This window comes from Carcharodon carcharias, chromosome 28 (genome assembly GCF_017639515.1).
Source record: "Carcharodon carcharias isolate sCarCar2 chromosome 28, sCarCar2.pri, whole genome shotgun sequence".
NCBI lineage: Eukaryota > Metazoa > Chordata > Chondrichthyes > Lamniformes > Lamnidae > Carcharodon > Carcharodon carcharias.
The window spans coordinates 6,493,756-6,520,206 of NC_054494.1; the positions used below are offsets into that span (position 1 = coordinate 6,493,756).

The 26,451-nt window shown below is 47.6% G+C and overlaps 1 protein-coding gene across 1 annotated transcript in view; it reads right to left on the reverse strand.

The window, feature by feature from the left end:
* LOC121270718 (tolloid-like protein 2) overlaps window positions 1-26,451 on the reverse strand; it is a 689,999-nt gene that overhangs the window by 419,241 nt on the left and 244,307 nt on the right. Inside the window, exon 4 of the mRNA XM_041176081.1 lies at window positions 2,356-2,499. Coding sequence (XP_041032015.1) covers window positions 2,356-2,499 — 144 coding nt within the window. The remainder of the gene's footprint in view (window positions 1-2,355; window positions 2,500-26,451) is intronic.

The window sequence follows — 26,451 nt, forward strand, 5'->3', positions numbered from 1 at the left end:
AATGGCAGAGTATTATTTAAATGGTGATAGATTGGGAAATGTTGATGTTCAAAGGGACCTGGGTGTCCTTGTTCACCAGTCACTGAAAGCAAGCATGCAGGTGCAGCAAGCAGTTAGGAAGGCAAATGTATGTTGGCCTTCATTGCGAGAGGACTTGAGTACAGGATCAAGGATGTCTTACTGCAGCTGTACAGGGTCTTGGTGAGACCACACCTGGAGTATTGTGTGCAGTTTTGGTCTCCTTACCTAAAAAAGGATATACTTGCCATAGAGGGAGTGCAGTGAATGTTCACCAGACTGATTTCTGGGATGGCAGGATTGTTGTATGAGGAGAGCTTGGGTCGACTATGTGAATTTGTTCACTTTGGCAGGAAGAATAGAAAAACAGCAAATTGTTTATATGGGGAGAGATTGCAGAACTCTGAGGTACAGAGGGATCTGGGTGTCCTGGTACATGAATCACTGAAAGTTAGTATGCAGGTGCAGCAAATGGTTAGGAAGGCAACTGGAATGCTGTTATTTATTGCAAGAGGGATGGGATATAAAATTAGGGAAGTTTTACTGCAGCTGTACAGGGCCTTAGCGAGACCACATCTGGAATACAGTGCACAGTTTTGGTTTCCTTATTTGAATTGTGTTCAGAGATGGTTCACGTGACTAATTCCTGGGATGAAGAGCTTGTGAGGAAAGGTTGAACAGGTTGGGCCTGAACTCATTGGAGTTTAGAAAAATGAGAGGTGACTTTATTGAAACATATAAGATCCTGAGTGGACAGGGTGGATAGTGGGAGGATGTTTCCGCTTGTGGGGGAGACTAGAACTCGGGGACACAGTTTAAGACTAAGAGGGCTCCCTTTTAAAACTGAGATGAGGAGATATTTTTCTCTCAGGGGATGGTTAGTCTGTGGGATTCTCTTCCCCTGACAGCAGAGGAGGCTGGATCATTGAATTTATTCAAGGCTGAGTTAGATAGATTTTTAATAGACAAGGGAGTCAAGGGTTATGGGGGATGGGTAGTTAAATGGAGCTGAGACCACAAGCAGATCGGCCATGATCTTATCGAATGGTAGAGCAGGCTCGAGGGGCTAAATGGCCTCTATCCTGCTCCTAAGTCCTGTGTTCCTATGAACTGCTGCAGGATGTGGAAAAGGTCACACTGTACATCAGGAGCAGGCTGAGTTTGAGCAAGAGACAGATTGATGAGTCAGAATGAAACTCCTTTTGCACTGTCCCCATCAAACACTCCCAGGACAGGTACAGCACGAGGTTAGATACAGAGTAAATCTCCCTCTACACTGTCCCCATCAAACACTCCCAGGACAGGTACAGCACGGGGTTAGATACAGAGTAAAGCTCCCTCTACACTGCCCCCATCAAACACTCCCAGGGCAGATACAGCACGGGGTTAGATACAGAGTAAAGCTCCTGCTACACTGTCCCCATCAAACACTCCCAGGACAGGTACAGCACGGGGTTAGATACAGAGTAAAACTCCCTCGACACTGTCCCCATCAAACACTCCCAGGACAGGTACAGCACGGGGTTAGATACAGAGTAAAGCTCCCTCTACACTGTCCCCATCAAACACTCCCAGGACAGGTACAGCACGGTGTTAGAAACAGAGTAAATCTCCATCTACACTGTCCCCATCAAACACTCCCAGGACAGGTACAGCACAGGGTTAGATACAGAGTAAAGCTCCCTCTGCACTATCTCCATCAAACACTCCCAGGACAGGTACAGCACGGGATTAGATACAGAGTAAATCTCCCTCTACACTGTCCCCATCAAACACTCCCAGGACAGGTACAGCACGGTGTTAGATACAGAGTAAATCTCCCTCTACACTGTCCCCATCAAACACTCCCAGGACAGGTACAGCACGGGGTTAGATACAGAGTAAAGCTCCCTCTACACTGTCCCCATCAAACACTCCCAGGACAGGTACAGCACGGTGTTAGATACAGAGTAAAACTCCCTCTACACTGTCCCCATCAAACACTCCCAGGACAGGTACAGCACGGTGTTAGATACAGAGTAAAGTTCCCTCTACACTGTCTCCATCAAACATTCCCAGGACAGGTACAGCACGGGGTTAGATACAGAGTAAAGCTCCCTCTACACTGTCCCTATCAAACACTCCCAGGGCAGGTACAGTACGGGGTTAGGTACAGAGTAAGGCTGCCTCTAGATTCCCCATTCAAACACTCGTACTTCCTGTAGCTGCTCTGGTTGTGATTAATGCTGACATTAGACTAAGCACAAAGAGTTCTATTCTATATTACTCATACCCGACTGCCTGATTGCAGAAATGCCACAACATCAGTTAGACTGTGTCTTTCTGACTCGCACTGACCAGTGAAGTTTCCTCCTATGATGTAGGGAATGATTCCCCCAGGCCAGATCCGTTCTGTCCGTGAGGTGGCAGCCCGTCTGACTCTGCTGCGGGTAGCGCCCGTTCGCCGTTGCTGGTTCCTCTGTCTCACGTTGAGGAGGTTACCTAAAAGAACAGGAGCATTCCCGTTACTACAGGAAGTATCTCCCTGTTAGCAATACAGTGTTCTCACTACAAAAAAATGCTTGTTCTTGGTCTGCACACACAATTACTCCTGGGTGGATTCTACAGGAGACCTCATCTCCACAATTGACTGTTCTTCAGGAGTGAACCAATACAGCCAGTTAGTATTTGGATCCAGTATGCATTATATGGTGTACTATTACAGTGCAAATGCTATATTGTACAGACCCCAGTGTATGCATCAATTAATTTCTCCTGCTTCAGCCTTGGGGTATGTGGTTTTCTCACTCTGGGCTATCTACTGAGTGGGTGGAGGTGAGAGGGTCCACACCGCTCCCTTCAATGATGCTGCACAGACAGACTGCCAACAGGAGGCAGCCCACAAAGTTTCCCATCAGGACCCAGTCAGTTATCCGTGGGGAGGGTCCTGCCGGCAGTACACTGGGTCTAGTTCAATAGGGGGTTAATGCACATCACACAAAGTGCTATACTATATCTCCCAGACAATGAGAAATTATACATTATATTCCTCCTTCATTTCTGTGGCTGAGATCCCAGTTGTACAAGTGGACAGGAGTGTGACATGTGGCTGTTGTCTTAGTTTCTGGGCTCCTGGAAATAAAGGTTCTTACACCCACTGACTAAGTTTTACCAGGCTATATTGCTTGGAAGAAACTTTCTTAAAAGAAAGAGCAAGCCTGCGGAGACAGATAGGCCTGTAACTCCAGCTCGGTCTGACAGGCCTGTAACTCCAGCTCGGTCTGACAGGCCTGTAACTCCAGCTCGGTCGGACAGGCCTGTAACTCCAGCTCGGTCTGACAGGCCTGTAACTCCAGCTCGGTCTGACAGGCCTGTAACTCCAGCTCGGTCTGACAGGCCTGTAACTCCAGCTCGGTCTGACAGGCCTGTAACTCCAGCTCGGTCTGACAGGCCTGTAACTCCAGCTCGGTCTGACAGGCCTGTAACTCCAGCTCGGTCTGACAGGCCTGTAACTCCAGCTTGGTCGGACAGGCCTGTAACACCAGCTCGGTCGGACAGGCCTGTAACTCCAGCTCGGTCTGACAGGCCTGTAACTCCAGCTGGATCGGACAGGCCTGTAACTCCAGCTTGGTCGGACAGGCCTGTAACTCCAGCTTGGTCGGACAGGCCTGTAACTCCAGCTCGGTCTGACAGGCCTGTAACTCCAGCTCGGTCTGACAGGCCTGTAACTCCAGCTCGGTCTGACAGGCCTGTAACTCCAGCTCGGTCTGACAGGCCTGTAACTCCAGCTCGGTCGGACAGGCCTGTAACTCCAGCTCGGTCGGACAGGCCTGTAACTCCAGCTCGGTCTGACAGGCCTGTAACTCCAGCTCGGTCGGACAGGCCTGTAACTCCAGCTCGGTCTGACAGGCCTGTAACTCCAGCTCGGTCTGACAGGCCTGTAACTCCAGCTGGATCGGACAGGCCTGTAACTCCAGCTTTGTTAGTTAGGGCTGTAACATTTCTTTATTATTCATTCACAAGATATGGGTATCACTGGCTAGACAAGCATTTATTACCCATCCCTAGTTGCCCTTGAGAAGGTGGTGGTGAGCCACTTTCTTGAACCGCTGCAGTCCATGTGGTGTAGGTACACCCACAGCGCTGTTAGGGAGGGTGTTCCAGGATTTTGACCCAGCGACAGTAAAGGAACAGCGATATATTTCCAAGTCAGGATGGTGAGTGACTTGGAGGGGAACTTCCAGGTGTAGTGTTCCCATGTACCTGCTGTTCTTGTCCTTCTAGATGGTAAAGGTTGCAGGTTTGGAAGGTGCTGTCTAAGGAGTCTTGGTGAGTTGCTGCAGTGCATCTTGTAGATGGTACACACTGCTGCTATTGTGAGTTACTGATGGAGAAACTGAATGTTTAAGATGGTGGATGGGGTGCTGATCAAGTGGGCTGCTTTGTCCTGGATGGTGTCAAGCTTCTTGAGTGTTGTGGGAGCTGCACTCATCCAGGCAAGTGGAGAGTATTCCATCACACTCCTGACTTGTGCCTTGTAGATGGTGGACAGGCTTTGGGGAATCAGGAGGTGAGTTACTCACCACAGGATTCCTAGCCTCTGACCTGCTCTTGTAGCCACAGTATTTATATGTCTAGTCCAGTTCAGTTTCTGGTCAATGGTAACCCCCAGGATGTTGATAGTGGGGGATTCAGTGATGGTAATGCCATTGAATGTCAAGGGGTGATGGTTGGGTTCTCTCTTGTTGGATATGATCATTGCCTGGCACTTAGCACGAATGTTACTTGTTGGAGATGGTCATTGCCTGACACTTGTGTGGCACGAACCTCACTTGCCACTTGTCAGCCCAAACCTGGATATTGTCCAGGTCTTACTGCATTTGGACATGGACTGCTTCAGTATCTGAGGAGTTGTGAATGATGCTGAATATTGTGCAATCATCATTGAACATCCCCACCTCTGACCTTATGATGGAAGGAAGGTCATTGATGAAGCAGCTGAAGAAGGTTGGGCCGAGGACACTACCCTGAGGAACTCCTGCAGTGATGTCCTGGAGCTGAGATGACTGACCTCCAAGAACCACAACCATCTTCCTTTGTGCTAGGTATGACTCCAACCACTGGAGAGTTTTCCCCCTGATTCCCATTGACTCCAGTTTTGCTAGGGCTCCTTGAAGCCACACTTGGTCAAATGCTGCATTGATGTTAAGGGCAGTCACTCTCACCTCACCTCGGGAGTTCAACTCTTTTGTCCATGTTTGAACCAAGTCTGTAATGAGGTCAGGAGCTGAGTGGCCCTGGCGGAATCCAAACTGATGGTGGAATTTTATGCTGGTGTGATTTCCCGGTCCCGCTGAAGCCAATGGACTTTTAAGCGGTTCACCGCATTCCCACCGCAACAGGTCCATAAAATCCTGCCCTGGGCATCAGTGAGCAGGTTATTGCTAAGCAAGTGCAGCTTGATAGCACTGCTGATGATCCCTTCCATTACTTTACTGACGATCGAGAGTAGACTGATGGGGCAGTAACTGGCCAGGTTGGATTTAGAACAAAGAACAAAGAACAAAGAAAAGTACAGCACAGGAACAGGCCCTTCGGCCCTCCAAGCCTGCACCGATCATATTGCCCATCAACTAAAATATTTTGCACTTCCGGGGTCCGTATCCCTCTATTCCCATCCTATTCATGTATTTGTCAAGCTGCCTCTTAAACACCACTATCGTACCTGCTTCCACCACCTCCTCTAGCAGTGAATTCCAGACATTCACTACCCTCTGCATAAAAACCTTGCCCCACACGCCTCCTCTATAGTTTTCTCCTCTCACCTTAAATCTATGTCCCCTCGTAATTGACTCTTCCACCCTGGGAAAAAGCTTCTGACTATCTACTCTGACCATGCCACTCATAATTTTGTAAACTTCTATCAAGTCGCCCCTCAATCTCCGTCGCTCTGGTGAGAACAATCCAAGTTTCTCCAACCTCTCCTCATAGCTAATAACCTCCAGGTTTTTATTTGTCCTGTTTTTTGTGTACAGGACATACCTGGGCAATTTTCCACATAGCCGGGTAGATGCCAGTGTTGTAGCTGTACTGGAACAGCTTGGCTAGGGGCGCGGCAAGTTCTGGAGCACAAGTCTTCAGTACTATAGCCGGAATATTGTCAGGGCCCAGTGCCTTCAGCCGTTTCTTGATATCACCTGGAGTGAATTGAATTGGCTGAAGACCGGCATCTGTGATGCTGGGAATCTCCGGAGGAGGCCGAGATGGATCATCTACTCGGCACTTCTGGCTGAAGATTGTAGCAAATGGTGCAACCTTATCATTTGCACTGATGTGCTGGGCTCCTCCATCATTGAGGATGGGGATATTTGTGGAGCCTCCTCCTCCAGTGAGTTGTTTAATTGTCCACCACCATTCACAACTGGATGTGGCAGGACTGCAGAGCTTAGATCTCATCCCTTGGTTGTGGGATCGCTTAGCTCTATCACTTGCTGCTTATGCTGTTTGGATGCAAGTAGTCTGTGTTGTAGCTTCACCAGGTTGACGCCTCATTTTTAGGTATGTCTGGTGCTGCTCCTGGCATGCCCTCCTGCACTCTTCATTGAGCCAGGGTTGAACAGAGTCAGTGTTCCTACATTACAATAGTGACTACACTTCAAAAAATACTTCATTGGCTGTAAGCGCTTTGCAACATCTGGTGGTTGTGAAAGGCGCTTTATAAATACAAGTCTCTCTCTTTTTATATAGAAGTCGGTGAAGTGTCAGTCTACTCTAGCCATTATAGGATCATGCCTCTACAAATTGTCCCTTCAACTGTCTCAGGGTTAACCTTGGACATGCTCTTGAAGTGCTGTAGCCTACAGGGCTATGGACCAAGAGCTGCAAAGTGGGATTGGACTGGATGACTAACTTGTTGGCCAGTGTGGACTCAATGGGCTGAATGGCCACCTTCCATGCTGTAAGTTTCTATAGTCGTCTGACTAAACATCAAAACTCTACCAAATCTCTCCCAATGTCCCAGACTGTGGCTTCCAATCTGCCTTCACACAGTTGGGTAACCAAAACACAGGAGCCAATCAAACAGGCAAGGAAGCCAGAATCCCAGGATAAAGAAATCTCCAATTGCCCAAACCAGAGAATGATTTGACCTTCTGAACTGCTCCCACTTTACTGAGCATCTGACAGTAATACCCCCGAGCCACCCCCCCAGGCTCAGGGGTACTACTGGTTTGGTGGTAGCGGTAGAGTGAGAGATATGCTGGACCATAAGATTATGCAGCGTGATTGTATACAGTTCTGTTGCTGCTGATGCCCTGTCTTGAGTTGCTATTTCTGTTAGAAATCTATCCCCTGCAGCACCGTGGAGGGTTTCCTCAATGTGAAGACAGGACCTCGTCTCCACAAGGACTGCACAGTTGTCACTCCCACCGACACTGTCATGGGCAGACACATCTGTGACAGATAGTTTGGTGAAGACGAGGTCAGGTATGTTTTTCCCTCTTGCTGGTTCCCTCAGAACCTGTGGCAGACCCAGCCTAGCAGCTATGTGCTTTAGGACTCAGCCAGCTCGGTTTGTAGTGATGCTACCGAGCCACTCTAGGTGATGGACATACCCAGAGTACATTCTGTGTCCTTGCCGCTCTCAGTGGTCCTTCCAGTTTGGAACTCCAGCTCGTTTAGACAGTCCCCTGTTTGCAAGCAGTGAATTGACTTGCTCTGATGGAACGTGAGTATGGCTTCTCTTTGAAGATAGGCCTGACGGAGGGGAATAACTAAGGGTTTATCCAAAATTATTATTTTTCAGCATCACAGATCTCAAGTTTCAAGTAATGACTTTTGCTTAGCGTATGGATTAAATGTTAACAATTCAGCCAGTTTTCTTGCAAACAATAATTGGAGTGTGGAGTATTATCAGTACCTGAAGGGAACCAAAAGGATTTAATATTTCACCATCAGTGACATAAACAAATTGGGTGTGCTCGCTGAAGGCTACTGGCAGGATTCCAGGGTTACACCAGATTTGTGATGCTGCACAGGGACATAGAGTTGGTCCCGACTTCTCAAACACATTTTGAGTGTCCTGGAGCAGGGTGTTTGAGGTCTCAGGGTGGGATACCCGGGGAACAGAGACATAGAGAACCTGGGAGATAGGCAGGGTGGGCAGTCCTCTATCTCTGGCTTACCGGACTGTTGCTTGGGGGTGTTACTGCCAGATCCTCAGTGGCACTGGGAGAACTTCAGAAGAACAAATTGTTCTCTGGTTTGGGCAGTTGTGATTTTTTTATATGAACATTTGAACCAGAAACAGGAGTGGGCCATTCAGCCCCTCGAGCCTGCTCCGCCATTTAATAAGATCATGGCTGATCTGATAGTAACCTCAAATCTGCATCTCACCTACCCCCAATAACCTTTCACCCCCTTGCTTATCAAGCATCCATCCATTAAGATAAAGGCAAAACACTGCAGATACCGGAAATCTGAAACAAAAACAGAAAATGCTGGAAAATCTCAAAGTCTACAGCGTCAGTGGAGAGAAAAAAAACCAAGTTAACATTTCGAGTCCTTATGAATCTTCTTCAGAGCTCTGAATAAGAGTCATAAGGACTCAAAACTTTAACTTGGTAAGAATCTATCCACCTCTGTCTTAGGAATATGCAAAGACTCTGCTTCCACCACCTTTACAGGAAGTTCCAAAGACTCACAACCCTCTGAGAGAAAAAATTTCACCTCATCTCCATCTTAAAAAACCCTTATTTTTAACCAGTGACCCCCTAGTTCTAGATTCTCCCACAAGAGGAAACATCCTCTCCACATCCACTCTGTCAAGACTCCTCAGGATCTTATATGTTTCAATCAAATCGCCTCTTACTGTTCTGAACTCCAGCAGATACAAGCCTAGTCTGTTAGTATGTCCAGCCTTTTCTCATAAGACAACCCGTCTATTCCAGGTATTAGTCTGATAAACCTTCTCTGAACTGCTTCCAACATATTTACATCCTTCCTTAAATAAGGAGACCAACACTGTACACAGTACTCCAGATGTGGTCTCACCAATGCTCTGTATAACTGAAGCATAACCTCCCTACTTTAGTATTCAATTCCCCTCACAATAAATGATAACATTCTGTTAGCTTTCCTAATTATTTGCTACACTTGCATACTAGCATTTTATGATTCACGCACTAGGACACCCTGATCCCTCTGTGTTTCAGAGCTCTGCAATCTCTCAGTATTTAGATAACAAGCTTCTCTTTCATTCTTCCTGCCAAATAGGGCAATTTCACATTTGCCCAAATTATACTCCATTTGCCAGATCTTTGCCCACTCACTCAACCTATCTATGTCACTTTGTAGCCTCCTTTTGTCCTCTTCACAATTTACTTGCCTACCTATCTTTGTGTTGGCAGCAAACTTGGCAACCGTCCCATCAATCCCTTCATCCAAATCATTTATATAAATTGTAAACAGTTGAGGTCCCAGCACTGATCCCTGTGGCACACCACTCGTTACATCTTGCCTATTTATGCCTACTCTCTGTTTCCAATCCTCTATCCATGCCAATATGTTACCCACTACACCATGAGCTTTTATTTTCCACAATAACCAAATGGCGCTTTACCAAATACCTTCTGGAAACCTAAGTACAGCACATTCACAAGTTCCCTTTTATCCAAAGCACATGTTACTTTCTCAGAGAACTCCAATAAGTTGGTTAGAAATGATTCCCTTTCACAAAACCATGTTGACTCTGCCCGATTACCTTGAACTTATCCAAGCGCCCTGCTGTACTTCTTTAATCTTTATCCTGGGATTCTGGCTTCCTTGCCTGTTTGGACAACTCTTGTGTTTTGGTTACCCAACTGTGTGAAGGCAGATTGGAAGCCACAGACTGGGACATTGGGAGAGATTTGGTAGAGTTTTGATGTTAAGTCAGACGACTATAGAAACTTACAGCATGGAAGGTGGCCATTTGGCCCATTGAGTCCACACTGGCCAACAAGTTAGTCATCCAGCCCAATCCCACTTTGCAGCTCTTGGTCCATAGCCCTGTAGGCTACAGCACTTCAACAGCATGTCCAAGGTTAACCCTGAGACAGTTGAAGGGACAATTTGTAGAGGCATGATCCTATAATGGCTAGAGTAGACTGACACTTCACTGATTTCTATGTAAAAGGAGAGTGACTTGTATTTATATAGCGCCTTTCACAACCACCAGATGTCACAAAGTGCTTACAGCCAATGAAGTACTTTTTGAAATGTAGTCACTATTGTAATGTGGGTACAACGGGCTGAATTTTACATTGATTGGGGAGGCATGCACCTGACCCAATCGGGCATGAAATTCTGCGAGTTGACATGGGGCAAGCGTCCTGACATCATCGCGCACCCATCGTGCGATACTTCGCTTAGTGGGCGTGCACAAAAGTCGGAAGCGCACCCGCCGACAATTTACAGGGCAATTAAGCCCATTAACAGCGCAACCGTCTGCCATCCTTCGTCGCCTGTCCAACCTCATGGGTAAATCGGCCAGGCAGCCTTTACATTTTTCATCAAACCTCATCCACGGCTGGGGAGGTTTCTGTTAGGAAATAAAATGAAAATGAAAATCCGTGGGCAGCATTTTTGTCATCCATCTTTTCAGGTGCCGGATTGTGAGGCTCGGACTTTATTTCTGCTTTTTAAAGCTTTTTTGGAACATTTTCGGGTCTGCAGCTCCCTGAGGGAGCTCTCTGCTTTCAGGGGGAGTTTCTCTCAGCACGCACCCACACCCACATTGATGTCCCACCCTCCTCACGCCCCCATCCCGGCAGCGCTGAGTATTTCAGCACATGTTTCAAGCTGGCTGGCAGTTAATCATAGTCACGGTTGGCAGTCGGTTCCCAGCTGACCCTGGACCCGCTGATCGCGCTCGCCCGCTGAGCTACAAGTTCAGGCCAGTGACTCTATAACCTGACAATGTTCCAGGTCTCTTTATGCAATTGGTGATGGCAGTAACCAGTGGTGCAGTTGTTATCATCTGAGTAGAGAAGTCATTTCTCAAACCAGAAACAATGGCACTGCTAATGGCACTGGATTGGTGTCGGTAATTAGCAAATGACACTCACATTAAACGTTTCAATGTACTGGGGTGCTCTATGGTGCAGTCACTGCTGCTCATTACTGCCGGATATTGGGACAGTCAAACATTCATGTTCTTGCTAAGAGGATCTATAAGCACTATAGTGAGTGTCACCCACCTTCCAGTGAGTCAGGAAATGGGGGCTACAATTTTGGGAACACAGAATTACTCAATGATATCACATTCTTTCCTGATAGCGTAGGCACCCATAGAAAAGAGGGAGAAATAAAACTATTAAAGCTGCAGTGTTTATAAAACTAATTTGAATTTAACTGAATGGCCTCCTTCCCACTGGTCCTTGAGGCTAACTTTGTTACTCTGTTTGGTAACTTGTAGTTAGTTTAAAGTTAGAAAAGTTTGAGATATTTAAGGTCAACCATCTTAAATCGGAAGGTTTTCAAAGAGAGCTGAGAGGCCAGGAAGGAGAATGTAAAGTAGAGAATGTTTGATGTTAGAAAGTTTCGGAAGGTTATGTTATTTGTGATCAATGTTGAGAGAGGGAGGACCAATGACTCAGCCAATCCTACATTTCAAAACTCAAAAAGAAGAGTTGATCCTGACATTGTCGATGGTGCAAAATGGGTGATGGTGAGTTTGGTATCTCTCCAGATTTTTACTCCCACTGAAGTCAGCGGATGTAATAAATCGGGACAGATGTAAATCCGGCTTTATACTGTCACAGGACATTAAGGTCGGTCCCAGAAAGGCCACTGGCCGGCTGGGAAATTGCAGCAGGTGAAGTTAACAAGAGGAGGACAGTCTGGATCCATCCCTCACCTTGGCCATAGTCCAAAGCGTCAGGTGGAACTGACCAGCTCACGGCTAACTAATGGAAGAGGTTGCATACTTCTTTATCCATGTCATCCAGGGACAGCCTTAATGCTGGCAGCCAGCCAATGATACATTAATATCACGTGTAAGAGGGAAGCTGCATTTCCAGTAGCACTCTATCCATCTACAAATCCAATAATCAATCTCTTTCAGACTGACTTACAAGGGAGATTTCAATGTGAGCTCATTTAGGCATTAGATCAGAAACCCAAGTCACAAATGGTAAAAACCAATCTCATTACCCGATACATTTAACAAACACTTACATTTACGCAGTGCATTTAAGATCCCAAGGCAATTCAGAGGCTCAAAACCAAAGGAGTGGGGTCGAGACAGATAAGGCAATGGTGAGACGATGTGAAAGGAGACACGGCTCGAGGAAGGCGGGAGGTCGGATGAGGTGATGCTGCAGAGAGATTTGTAGATGAGGATGAAAAGCTGGAGGAGGTTACATCGAGAGGCAGAGATCCCAGGTTACATTGTGGAGGGCCTGAGATAGGGCAGAGGTGGGCGATGTTGAGCAGGGGGTGAGGTAGGGTGGATTACGTTGCAGGGGTGGAGGGGCAGAGGCATGGTGGAGGGACAGAGGCATGTTGGAGGGACAGAGGCATGGTGGATTACAGAGGTAGGGTGGATTACGTTGCAGGGGTGGAGAGACAGAGGCATGCTAACCCTTTCTTCAACATTGAACATCCAATAGGCCCTGTGCCCTTGCCCCCCTCCCACTAAAGGACCCTCTAGGTGTAGGTGTAATAACCGTTTATACATGAATAGCACAGGAATTTGGGCTGGGATCGAGGGTCATTCTCAGGTCAGCTGGCACTATGGGGCAAGGCAGTTCTCTCGGGCGTACAGAATGCTACAGGGACTGCTCCAGGAAGCACCTTGTCAGCTTCAGCGAGCTGTGGGAGATGTGTGGGATGCTACCTCCATGGAGCTGCGAGGGACTCTCTTCCCATGCCAGCAAGATCCCAGTGGAGTACTCCTACCCCCCTCATTATTAACTGTCTGCTGCTGCCCCTGCAGGTGGCCCCTTGCCCCTGGGGGTGGCCCTTGCCCCTGCGGGTGGCCCATTGCCCCTGCGGGTAGCCCCTTGCCCCTACAGGTGGCCCCTTGCACCTGGGGGTGCCCCTTGCCCCTGCGGGTAGTCCCTTCTCCCTGGGGGTGGCCCTTGGCCCTGTGGGTGGTCCCTTGCCCCTGCAGGTAGCCCCTTGCTCCTGCAGGTAGCCCCTTGCCCCTGCGGGTGGCCCCTTGCCCCTGCGGGTGGCCCCTTGCCCCTGGGGGTGGCCCTTGCCCCTGGGGGTGGTCCTTGCCCCTGCGGGTGGTCCCTTGCCCCTGGGGGTGGTCGCTGTATTCAAAAAGGGAGGGATACAAAAAGCAGGTAACTATAGGTCAGTCAGCTTAACATCTGTCACTGGGAAAATGTCAGAGTCTATTATAAAGGATGCAGTAGCAGAGCATTTAGAAATACATATTCTAATCAAGCAGAGACAGCATGGCTTCATGAAGGGGAAATCATGCCCAATAAATTTGAATGGCAGAGCAGACTCGATGGGCCAAATGGCCTACTTCTGCTCCTACATCTTATGGTCTTATGGCCTAGCTTGTAGCCATGATTACACAAAGTAGGAGTGATATTCCCTAGGTTTTATACAGTTAAACAGGCAAATAGAAACTTAATTTGATAGAAACTAGATAGAAACTATTTCAATTGCTGAGGAGTGTGGGACCAAGGGATATAGCTTAAAAATAAAGCCCAGGCCTTTCAGGATTGAAGTTAAGAAACATTTCTATCGTCATGCCAAGTGTGGTAGACATTTGGGACTCTCTTCCTCAACGCCAATTGATGCCAGATCCATCATGTAAAATCATCCCCAACTTAGCATCTGCCTCAGCTCATCTGCTGCTGAAACCCTCATCACTTTTCAGAATTGACCATTCCAATGCTCCCCTGGGTTGGTCTCCCACATTTCACCCTCCATAAATCTGTCCATGTCCTAACTTGCACCAAGTCCTGTTCACCCATCACCCAATGCTCACTGGCCTACATTGGTTTCCGGTTAAACAATGCCTCCATTTTAAATCCTTATTTTCAAATCCCTCCCTGACCTCTCTCCTCCCTATCTCTGAAATCTCTTCCAGCTGTACAGGCCTCTGAGGTATCCAATTCTGGCTTCTTTGAGCATTCCCGGTTTTTATCACTCTGCCATTGGTAGCTGTGCCCTCAGTTGCCTGGTCTCTAAGTTCTGGAATACACTCCCCACACCTGTCTGCCTCGCTACCTCACTTTCCTCTTTTAAGACGCTCCTTGAAGCCTACACCTTTGGCCAAGTTTTCTCCAACTTTCTGTGGGTTGATGTTCATTGTTTTGTAATGCTCCTGTGAAGCGCATTGGGATGTTTTATTAGAGGGTGCTATATAAATACACCCTGTTGTTGATGGGAAAGGCGGGTACATGGAGTTGGGTCACACATCATCCATGGTGACGCAGGTTCAAAGGGGATGTGGTCTACTCCTGAACAACTGTTCCTACATTCACGAGGCCTGGATCAGTGTGCTGGTGCTGCTCGGGGTGTTTACAGTTGCAGAGTTGTGTCGACTGCATCTTTAGTCCTAAGATGAATGTTTTGAAACAATAATAGATTTGAGTTAATTGCCAGACATATTACTGTATCTAGTTTTTCAAATCTGTTATTAAACAGGATCAAGGAATTAAATTGTTATAGGGGGTGAGGGTAGGGACAAACCCATCAATTTTAAAAACCGTGAGTGAGGAGCGAGGTTAAGAGAGTTATCGGAGGTGATGCTATCCCACATGGCTTGCTGGAGGTTGAGGCCATTGCATTTTTTAAAGAGGTGATTGGATTGATATTTGAAGCCAGGAAAGGCACTGGACATTGTTGAGAGTGTAGGGAGTGTGATTAGTCCCCTCCCTTCAAGCAGAGACGTGATGGGCCAAATGGCCTCATTCAGTGCTGTAAGTCACAAGGGTCTGTAACAGCTATCTGTCCATTCCAGTAGCCTATATCCTCCTGCAGTATTTCAGAATCTGAGTCAGAATTTGTTATGTCAACCTTGTCCCAACTGGATGTCATCAGCGAATTTCTATATTGTTCCATTTCAGTGCAATACGTAGGGCAGTTCCCACAGTCCTGGCCAGCACTTACCCATCAAATATCATCATCATAACCAGATGAACTATCACTCGTCTCATTGCTAATCTTGGGATCTTGCTGTATGCAAAACAGCTGCTGCATTTCTCGATAGAACGGTGGCTAATGGCTGGAAACTGCTTTGGGACATACCGAAGGCACGATCAAGTTGCAAGTTCTTAAGATCACAAGAAATAGGAGGAGGTCATTCAGTCCATCAAGCCTGCTCCACCATTCAATAAGGCTGATATGATCATGGCCCTTACTCCACTCTCCTGCCAGCACCCCCCTCCCATAACTCTTGACTCCCTTGTCAATCAAAAATCTACCTAACTCAGCCTTGAATATAATCAATGACCCAGCCTCCAACAGAACCTCAAAGACTAACAACTGTCAGAGAAAAAATTCCTCCTCATCTCCGTCTTAAAGGGGAAACCCCTTATTTTGAGACTGTGGCCCCTAATTCTAGCTTTCCCCATGACAGGAAACATCCTCTCAACCTCTACCCTGTCAAACCCCCTCAGAACCTTATATGTTTCAGTAAGATCACTTCTCCTCCTTCCAGTGATTACAGGCCCAACCTGCTCAACCTTTCCTCATGAGACAACTCCTTCATCCCAGGAATTAGACGAGTGAATCTTCTCTGAACTGCCTCCAATGCAAATATGTCAAACCCGTACACAGTACTCCAGGTGTGGTCTCACCAGTACCCTGCACAGTTGTAGCAAGACTTCCCTAATTTTATATTCCATCCCTCTTGCAATAAGGGCCAGCATTCCATTTGCCTTCCTAATCACTTGCTGTACCTGCATGTTAACATTTTGAGATTCATGTACAAGGACTCCCAGATCCCTCTGTACTCCTGCATTCCGCAGTCTCTCTATTTCAATAAAATGCTATTTTTCTATTCTTCCTGCCAAAGTGGACAACCCCACATTTTCCCACATTAAACTCCATCTGCCAAATTTTCACTCACTCACTTAACCTGTCCATAACCCTCCAAGGGTCTCATCTCAGCACCACTGCTATTCAACCAGGAGTGGGCGGGATCCCAGGAGGGGTTCCTCGTTGAAGGCACTTAGTGCCTGATCGAGGGACTCGACACCAGGAACATGGGGGGGGCCACTGAGTGTCATACCCTGCCCTTGCTGCCAATCCCATCCAGTGACCCCCATCCTGCCCTCACTCACCCATGGCCTGGGTCTCTCGGTGATCCTAGGCGCCTCTCTACATTGCTGGCATCTGTCCCCACTCCTGCTGGCGCTGCCTGCAACAGACAGCAGCCGGTCACTGGCTGGCCAGAAGCGGACCTTCCCCAAAGGAGGCAACACATAGATCCCACCAGCTCTCCAGCCAGTGGGCAAGACCCCTGTCTCCTACATCAAATACTATCCATTATCCTCAAGGCCAGAAATTTACAGCAACAGCCAAAAAATAATTAGCACTTTCCATCTTAAACAAATATTTCAGCAACCACATTTAGTGTTGAGACAAGATAATTAAAAGTTAAACAATAACAAACCTTCAAAGTTTCCTCTGTTATAAATGCTGCACCTGCTAATTAAACTGCTCCTTGAATGGACTAACTGCCACTGGAGTTTCAGCAAGTTATCTCAAACCTTACAGTTCATGCTTTCCCTTGGTTTATATAAAAAAAGGCAGAAGCCGCCTAATTTGACAACGACCCCCACAATAACAGGGGCCAGAATTGCGAAGTGCGGTTAACTCACACGTGTTGCACTCGATGCAGGTAGCACTTTGTGCTGCTGTTGATCTGCATGTATGCAGAGCGCTGTTGAGTGGCTGCACATCTGCACAGGTGGTCCAAAATTTGTGAGAGGCTGGCACCACTTAAACATAGAAACATAGAAAATAGGAGTAGGCCATTCAGCCCTTCGAGCCTGCTGCACCATTCATTATGATCATGGCTGATCATCCAACTCAATAGCCTGCTCCTGCTTTCTCCCCATACCCTTTGATTCCTTTCACCCCAAGAGCTATATCTAACTCCTTCTTGAAAACATACAATGTTTTGGTCTCAACTACTTTCTGTGGTAGCGAATTCCACAGGCTCACCACTCTCTGGGTGAAGAAATTTCTCCTCATCTCAGTCCTAAATGGTCTACCCCATATCCTCAGACTGTGACCCCTGGTTCTGGACTCCTCCACCATCAAGAACATCCTTCCTGCATCTACCCTGTCTAGTCCTGTTAGAATTTTATAGGTTTCCATGAAATCCCCCCTCATTTTTCAGAACTCCAGCAAATATAATCCTAACTGACTCAATCTCTCCTCATATGTCAGTCCCGCCATCCCAGAAATCAGTCGGGTAAACCTTTGCTGCACTCCCTCTATAGCAAGAACATCCTTCCTCAGATAAGGAGTCCAAAAGTACACACACTATTCCAGGTGTGGTCTCACCAAGGCCCTGTACAATTGCAGCCAGGCATCTCTGTTCCTGTACTTGAATCCTCTGGCTATGAAGGTTAACATACCATTTGCCTTCTTTACCGCCTGCTGCACCTGCATGCTTACCTTCAGCAACTGGTGTACAAGGACACCCAGGTCTCGTTGCACATTCCCCTCTCTCAATTTATAGCCATTCAGATAATAATCTGCCTTCCTGATTTTGCTACCAAAGTGGATAACCTCACATATTATACCGTGTCTGCCATGCATTTGCCCACTCACTCAACTTGTCCAAATCACACTGAAGCATCCTCCTCACAGCTCACCCTCCCACCCAGCTTTGTGTCATCTGCAAATCTGGAGATATTACATTTAATTCCCTCATCTAAATCATTAATATATATTGTGAATAGCTGGGGTCCCAGCACCGATCCTTGCGGTACCCCACTAGTCACTACCTGCCATTCGGAAAAAGACCCATTTATTCCTACTCTTTGTTTCCTGTCTGCCAACCAGTTTTCTATCCATCTCAATACACTACCCCCAATCCCATGTGCTTTAATTTTACACGCTAATCTCTTATGCGGGACTTTGTCGAAAGCCTTCTGAAAGCCCCAAATAAACCACATCCTCATCAAATCTATTGGTTACATCCTCGAAAAATTCCAGTAGATTTGTCAAGCATGATTTCCCTTTCATAAATCCATGCTAACTCTGTCTGATTCTGCCACTGTTTTCCAAGTGCTCAGCTATTAAATCTTTTATAATGGATTCTAGAATTTTCCCCACTACCGACGTCAGGCTGACTGGTCTATAAATCTAGCTTCCATCTCTTAAAGGGACACTGTGTCTAGATCAGGTGTTAGAAATCATCCTACAACTGATTCCGACCTGCAAAAAAACACAAGAGTGACTCAACATGAGAGGGAGCAAGTTCCATGATTTTCCATGCTGTACTGGAAGGCCGGGTGTAGGTGGTACACAGAAGCAGAGACGTCATCTATCCACAGGGGACCAGGAAGCCCCCCCAGACTAACTTGGTGAAAGCAGTGCATGCAGATAGCTGTGATGCTCATTGCCAAGAGTCAACTCCTGAAGATCTAGGTTCAGTGCTGCAAGAAGTTTAATGACCGCACACAAGTGGTCAAGGTCAGTATCTTCATACCCCTCCGACTGCACCACTAGCCCCTCACACTGCTCAATGTACCACACTCCTGTCACTCACCTACCAACATTCTCTATCAATCACAACTCATACCTAACTCTCTCTGTCTCTCTCACTCTCTCGCTGTCTCTCTCTCTCTGTTAGGTTCACCTCACCCTCAGCTACTTGGCACTGCTGCAAGCCTCACACCCACATCTCACAGCTTGCACACACTGCCAGCTATTCAACCATGGCATCCACATCGCCCACATTCACTGACGCACTTCCATCATTTCCTGTAGGACAAAGTGGCTCATAACAGCAGGCAGCCGGAGATTAACCAGCGAGCGACAGGTGTGGCTGCATTCCTCACCCCCACAGAGGATTTGGTACTCACTGTCACTGGAGTGGCCCTGGCAGAGGCCATTGCCAGGGAATGGGCCTGAAACCACTGAAGATGACCATGTGCTCATAGCTAATCCCCTTTCTCACATTCCACTTCTCCCTCATCTCACACTGGCTTCTGGTTTACAGAAAAGTGTAAGCATGCATCTCTTAGTAAACCCCTCCCCTCTGCAACCTTCTCCTTTCAGATATCCTGGACAGACAATGCTCGAGGAGCTGGAAGGCAGTCATGAAGAAGAAACTCACAAACTCACAGCCACCAACCAGATCCTGGCACTACACGTATTTTAAATGGCTGCTTATGGGATGATCCACATGCGCATGTGCACAAGTCTCTGGACATCAGTGGTCTGCAGCCAGGGCAGAGGCAGAAGTGACACAGTTACCAGCTCCTGGTAGAGGGGGGCAGCGGACATGTGGCTGATGGGTATGCACGATGAAACGTCTGGTGCATTGACAGGCCTGCAAGGCGGCTTGTGGCCAAGCCCAAGGAGCATGGAGGAGCTGGCACCAACTTGGTGCACAGCTTAAAGCCCATCCCTTCCAGGGTGGAAGTTGTAGACTCAACCTTGATGCAGTGTCTAACAGCCGATGTCTCAGCTTCCGCTGCAGCGCAAGCAGAAACCGCCCAGTGTATGGGTGCTGAGTGAACACTCAGACTGCTGTCCTCATAGCTGCAGACACTAATGTTCCCAGGGTCTTGCAGTCCAAAAATCTGTTTTCCAAGGAATTAACAGGATTACTGAGGTACCTCCCCAGGCAAGTGACAGTTTGTGCAGCATCTGTAGTGTAATGGGTTAATATAATAGTTATGCCAATGAGTGTTGTAGAGCATGATGTAACTGTAATATCAACAATCACGTGCTGGACACTCGGGAGAGAGGGTGACATACCTGGTCTGTAACCTATCTTATACGTTGTGTTAATAAACCAATTTGAAACAAGTACCAGAGTAAGACAAAAAAAAAATACCTGGAAAAACTCAGCAGGTCTGACAGCATCTGCGGAGAGGGATATGGTTGACATTTCGAGTCCATATGACCCTTTATCAAAACTAAGACATATAGAAATGAGATGAAATATAAGCTGGTAGAGTGGGGTGGGTGGGACAGGTAGATCTCGATAGGGGACCAGTGATTGGTGGAGGCAAAGAAGAGATTGCCAAAGATGTCATAGACAAAAGGACAAATGGGTGTTGACGGTGGTGATGTTATCTAAGGAATGTGTTAATGGGACATTAAGGGAAGCGAGCAGGACAAGCTAGTGGCAGATGGCCCTAGTGGGGGTGGGGTGGGGGGAAGGGGTCAAAATGGGCTAAAAGGTGGAGATGAAACAATAGATCAAAATAAATTTAAAAATAGGAGAGAAAAGAAAAATATATTTGTTAAAAAATTATAAATTATTGGAAAAAGGGGATCGGAAAGGGGGTGGGGATGGAGGAGAGAGTTCATGTTCTAAAATTGTTGAACTCAATATTCAGTTCAGAAGGCTGTAAAGTGCCTAGTCGGAAGATGAGGTGCTGTTCCTCCAGTTTGATCCTTTCCCCCCACCCCATCCCCACTAGGGCCATCTGCCACTAGCTTGTCCTGCTTTCTACTCTTAATGTCTCCATTAGCCTATTCCTGAGACAATATCACCACTGTCAACACCCCTTTGTCCTTTTGTCTATGACATCTTTGGCAATCTCTTCTTTGTCTCCACCTATCACTGGCCCTCTATCCAGCTCTACCTGTCCCACCCGCTTCAACCAGCTTCTAATTCACCTCATTTCTCTATTTCCTTCGTTCTAATGAAGGGTCATACAGACTCGAAACGTCAACTGTATTCCTCTCCGCTAATGCTGTCAGACCTGCTGAGTTTTTCCAGGTATTTTTGTTTTTGTTCTAGATTTCCAGCATCCGCAGTATTTTGCTTTTACCAGAGGAAGATTACAGCCTCAGGGTTCATCCTCCCACCCCTGCCACTCTGTCAGTGCCCTTGCTGTCAGTCAGGCAACACCAACAGTTGACACCCATGCCAACGTGGTGCAGTCCGAAGCTGGGCCTTCGAGAGCCAGAGCTGCTTGAGGTCATCCATTTGCAGCCTCGTCCACTGACAGTCACCAGCCGTCCACCAGCCGCACTGCAACCACAGGGTAGCAGCACTGGGCCAGGCAAGGGCACCCACAAGACAGGCACTAAGGGAATGACCAAAGCTCTAAAGCTGACATTTTTACACACTATGGGATAGTTTGATTCATAAACTTGCTTTGGAATGTTTATTTGGTGATGGTTTTTATTTTTGCTCTATGGCCAGGATGGGACTGTGACGCTCGGTGACAGAGAGACTGTAAGTTCTGGGACTGTTGGTGAATGGGGAATTGGGATTGTGGTTACTGGTATCACGGTCACTAGAGTCGACGATGGACAGTCCGGCCAGAAAGAGAGGCTGTTTTCATTGTCTCCTCCATTCCTCCTCCTCAGCTGGTCACCAGAGAGCTGGTAGAAAGGGCCATGGCTTCACAGGTTGTACAGCAAGCAGGACAGCACCATGAATCCAGACATGCTGGGTACTGCAGGGCTTCCCCAGTCTAGCCCAGCAGAAGCATTGGGCAGAATGTTCCCTGCCCGCTGGCGTCGGGCCTGTTTGGTGCCGTGAGTGGCCAATATGGCGAGAAGGCCAAGAATCAGCTTCACGGCGTTGTGAAACCGGTTTGTAACTGTCCGCTCAGCCCGGCGATGGTGGCTGCATTTCGCACCGTTGGATGTCGGAAACCTCGCTGTAAGACATCTGCATATCATTATTAGGCCAGCCCACCGGGATTATCCCCCCCATTCCCCCCCCCATCCCCCCCACCAACACCCGCTGGATTGCCCGAGTACACTGGCGTCAGTCCACACTGACGTCATTCACAACTGTACATAAGCATCGTGCACCTAGTGAGCTGCACTTCACTCGGGAATTTGAGGTTTGTTTGCCCACCTTGCTCTGGGCAGCACTTGTGGGCATCAGCGCCAGGATTCACAGGCAGCACCACATCACTGTTAGAGAGGCTCACGGGCAGGTCTCTACCTACCAGACCAGCCACGAGGCAGGGGTCGCTTTTCAATGGCTTCAGGGTCAGGGCTTGTTTGGGGAAGGCGGTGAAGTGGCCTCAGGCAAGGGAAGAGGCTGCAGGGTGAGGGCTGTACTGGGAAAGGGGGGTATCCCAGGTTGTGTGTGGGAGACACATGGTGACCTGTGCAAGTGGCCTCAAGATGGTGAGGGCTGAGGAGGCAGCCTCCAGAGGACATGAGGCCAGATGGAGATGTGAGGGTGTGTGTGAGAGAGTGAGTGGTGATGTCCCTTGAGCTGGCAGTGAGTGAGATGCCAGTGAGTGTGTGATGGGTTTGTGAGTGTGTGAGTTTAGAGTGATGGGATGGTTACCTTACCCTGGCTGCACAGATGAGATCATTCATCATCTTTCTGCACTGGATGGCCAACCTCTTCTGTGCAGCATTGGCACTGACCATCACTGCCATCCCTTAACAAGCCGGATTTGGAATGCAGCTGCCCCTCCTGTGGCCAGAACAGGGTAGCAGATATCACCGTGGGCGTCTTCCATGTAGCAGTCCTGGGCTGGAATCACTGAGAGATGTGCATGCGGCTACACTTTAAATATGGCGGCTGGCGAGATGAAGTGGCGAGGTGACAGCGTGGCGGACGAATCGAAAAGGCCTGTTTCCCGGGAACGCATGATTAACGAGGCGGGATTGGGACGATCGGCGTGAGAAACCACCATTGCGGCCGACGGGTAAAACATTCTTTTTCCCGCCTGTTACCAGCAAACCTGGGATGATTCCACCCATCGTTCCAACATAACAAGTGCCAGCGATCTGCTCTCTCACATTCCATGTGGCAGCACAGCTTTTTTTATACGTGTGTGTAGGTTACACACCGAAGTCAAAAACCATGCTGTCAGCAGGTTCTTTTTTGCCCAATGGTTACGCGGCGGTGACTCAAAGGCAGATGGCACAACTGACTGCCTCAGAACGATGGCATCACGACTGCTACCAGGGTGGCTGGCACCAGGCAGCCTGGTACACGGAGATGGTCAGACATCAGCTAGATGCTGAGGGGAGTGGGTTCCTTTTCAGTTGGGGTACATCTCACAGTTGAAATGCGGTGCCCTGCACCATAGGGTAGCTTGTAATTCATATGCTGCCACGTGTTGTTTCTAGGCAGAGGCGTAACGGTGTTGTCACTGGATGAGGAATCCAGGGGCCCAGGGTAATCCCAGCTTTCGAATCTCACCACAGCAGATGGTGAAGTTTTAATTCAATAAAACTCTGGAATTAAAATCTGACGATGACCATGAAACCATTGTCCATTGTTGCAAAAACCCACCTGGTTCACTAATGTCCTTCAGGGAAGGAAATCTGCTATCCTTACCTGCTCTGGCCTACATGTGACACCACACCCACAGCCATGTGGTTAACTCTTAAAAACGCCGTCAGAACAAGGGCAATTAGGGATGGGCAATAAATGCCAGTCTGCATTCCAACAAATAAAAAAAAAATCTGGCAAGAAAGGATGAAATATGTCCAGTTCTCTTGGAATGCAGAGCCTCAGTGTCTCCCTCACACAACAGTGAAGAGCAATAGGGGAGATGTTGCCAACATTACCTGCTCCAGCCCAGAAGGAACCAGGAAACTGAAGGGCAGGCTCCACGGTACTCATGGTATTGGACCAAAAAGACTGGTCCTAATCCAACATCCTCAACAACGTAGCAGATTTAACATAGAATAATGTCCCAAGGGGCTTTGAGTGTTATCAAACATGATGCTGGAAATACTCAGCAGGTCTAGCAGCATCTGTGGAGAGAGATCTCAGGTCGTGACTATTCATCAGAATGGTTCTGAACAGAGACACATGGGAGGTCAGAGTCAATGGAATAGAGCATTTCTAATTGGGAGATTGTGGGAAGGAGCCTGCAGACTGCAGCAAGGCCACGGAAACATTTATAGTCGAACGTTTTGATTTGAATGTGTTAGTGGATAGGATGCCAGTGTGGATCAGTGAGGGTGGGGATGGCAGGAGAGTAGGACAGGATATGTGCTGCAGAGTTCTGGAGAGCTTGGGATATATGGAGAGTGAAGAATGGGAGGTCACAGAGCATTACAATAGATGCCCTGCAATGATTTTGGATTTCAGCAGCTCAGATAGAGGCAGAGGCCTCATTATGTATGCTTGGCTGAGAGCCCAGACATCCAATACTCTTGTTGAAACCCCTTGCCCTCAGGGAAAACATTGCTTGATTGACAACTCAGGTTCTCTGATCTCTGATGTCATTCTAGCAATGATTATTTACACAAGCTTATATGGTTTCAAGGCTTTGTTGTTTCTGTTATTGATACTTTAAAGGGTCTGGATGATGGACACTTTTATTGCCTTGTAGAGAATGATTTGTTTTAACATAGTAGAAAGTAATGAATGAATGAACTTCTTAAAGCTTTTTTTATACATTCTACTTTCACTGTAGGGTTCATTGGTTCCATACATTGCATAGGGCATGAATGTGGCATAGCTTGGCATGGGAGATATGAAGGGCCATAGGGGGTGGGTGGAGGGTCATCACTTGATATAGGGGGCGTCAGAGGCCATGGGGGTTGGGTGGAGGTCTTACCTTGGCATAGGGGGCATGAGGACCACCTTTTGACTTCACCTTTTAAAAGGTCCACTCATGTAGACTAGTGTTTTCGATTATTCTGGGGGAGCCATTAGCCACGATCCTTTAAAAAGCTGGCCCGGCTCCATGAACATTACAGACGAGTAGCAGATGCAATGGAGCCTGCCAGATCAGGACTGCCAGGGGTGGGCTTTTGGCCTCAACCAGCCCACACCCTTTAAAGGCACTCCCAAAAATCCAACAGTGGGGTTAGGAATCCTGGAATTAGGATCCGCCCACCATTTTTAAAGCGCTCCCAAGTCATCCCGACTCAGTGAAAATTCAAGTCGAAGTGAGAGAGCATGAGGGAGCTTGAGGGAGCGAGAGAAAGCGAGGGAGAGTGAGAGATTGTGAGGAGGTAAAGACAGAGAGGAAAAACAAACAAGCAACATCAAACATTGCCAAAAGAATTTGTAGATTTAGAAACCTGTGGTCTTGTGGTCAAGTGGCTTTTACAGTTTAAATATTGGATATCTCGCTGGGAGGAACCGGATTACAGAGGGATCAGGATGAAGAGATTAATCAGCTTCTTTGTAAATCCAGCTTCAACCTGATGGTCATATTGTGGTTTTAACGGTAGCTAACAGTAAGAGTGGAAACAATAGAATACCCAAAGCTGTGGCTGGGTTAACACATTATCCTTTACCCTGGGGTAACACATTACCCTTTACCCTGGGGGTAACACATTACCCTATACCCTGGGGGTAACACATTACCCTATACCCTGGGGTAATACATTACCCTTTACTCTGGGGTAACAAATTACCCTTTACACTGGGGTAACAAATTACCCTTTACTCTGGAGTAACACATTACCCTTTACCCTGGGGTAACACATTATCCTTTACACTGGGGTAACACATTACCCTATACCCTGGGGTAATACATTACCCTTTACCCTGGGGTAACACATTACCCTTTACCCTGGGGTAACACATTACCCTATACCCTGGGGTAACACATTACCCTTTACCCTGGGGTAACACATTACCCTTTACCCTGGGGTAACACATTACTCTATTCCCTGGGGTAACACATTACCCTATACCCTGGGGTAACACATTACCCTTTACCCTGGGGTAACAAATTACCCTTTACCCTGGGGGTAACACATTACCCTATACCCTGGGGTAACATTACCCTTTACCCTGGGGGTAACACATTACCCTATACCCTGGGGGTAACACATTACTCTATATCCTGGGGGTAACACATTACCCTATTCCCTGGGGTAACACATTACCCTATTCCCTGGGGTAACACATTACCCTTTACCCTGGGGTAACACATTACCCTTTACCCTGGGGGTAACACATTACCCTTTACCTTGGGGTAACACATTACCCTTTACCCTGGGGTAACACATTACCCTTTACTCTGGAGTAACACATTACCCTTTACCCTGGGGTAACACATTACCCTTTACCCTGGGGTAACACATTACCCTATTCCCTGGGGTAACACATTACCCTTTACCCTGGGGTAACACATTATCCTTTACACTGGGGTAACACATTATCCTATACCCTGGGGTAACACATTACCCTTTACCCTGGGGTAACACATTACTCTTTACCCTGGGGTAACACATTACCCTTTACTCTGGGGTAATACATTACCCTTTATCCTGGGGTAACACATTACCCTATACCCTGGGGTAACACATTACCCTTTACCCTGGGGTAACACATTACCCTATTCCCTAGGG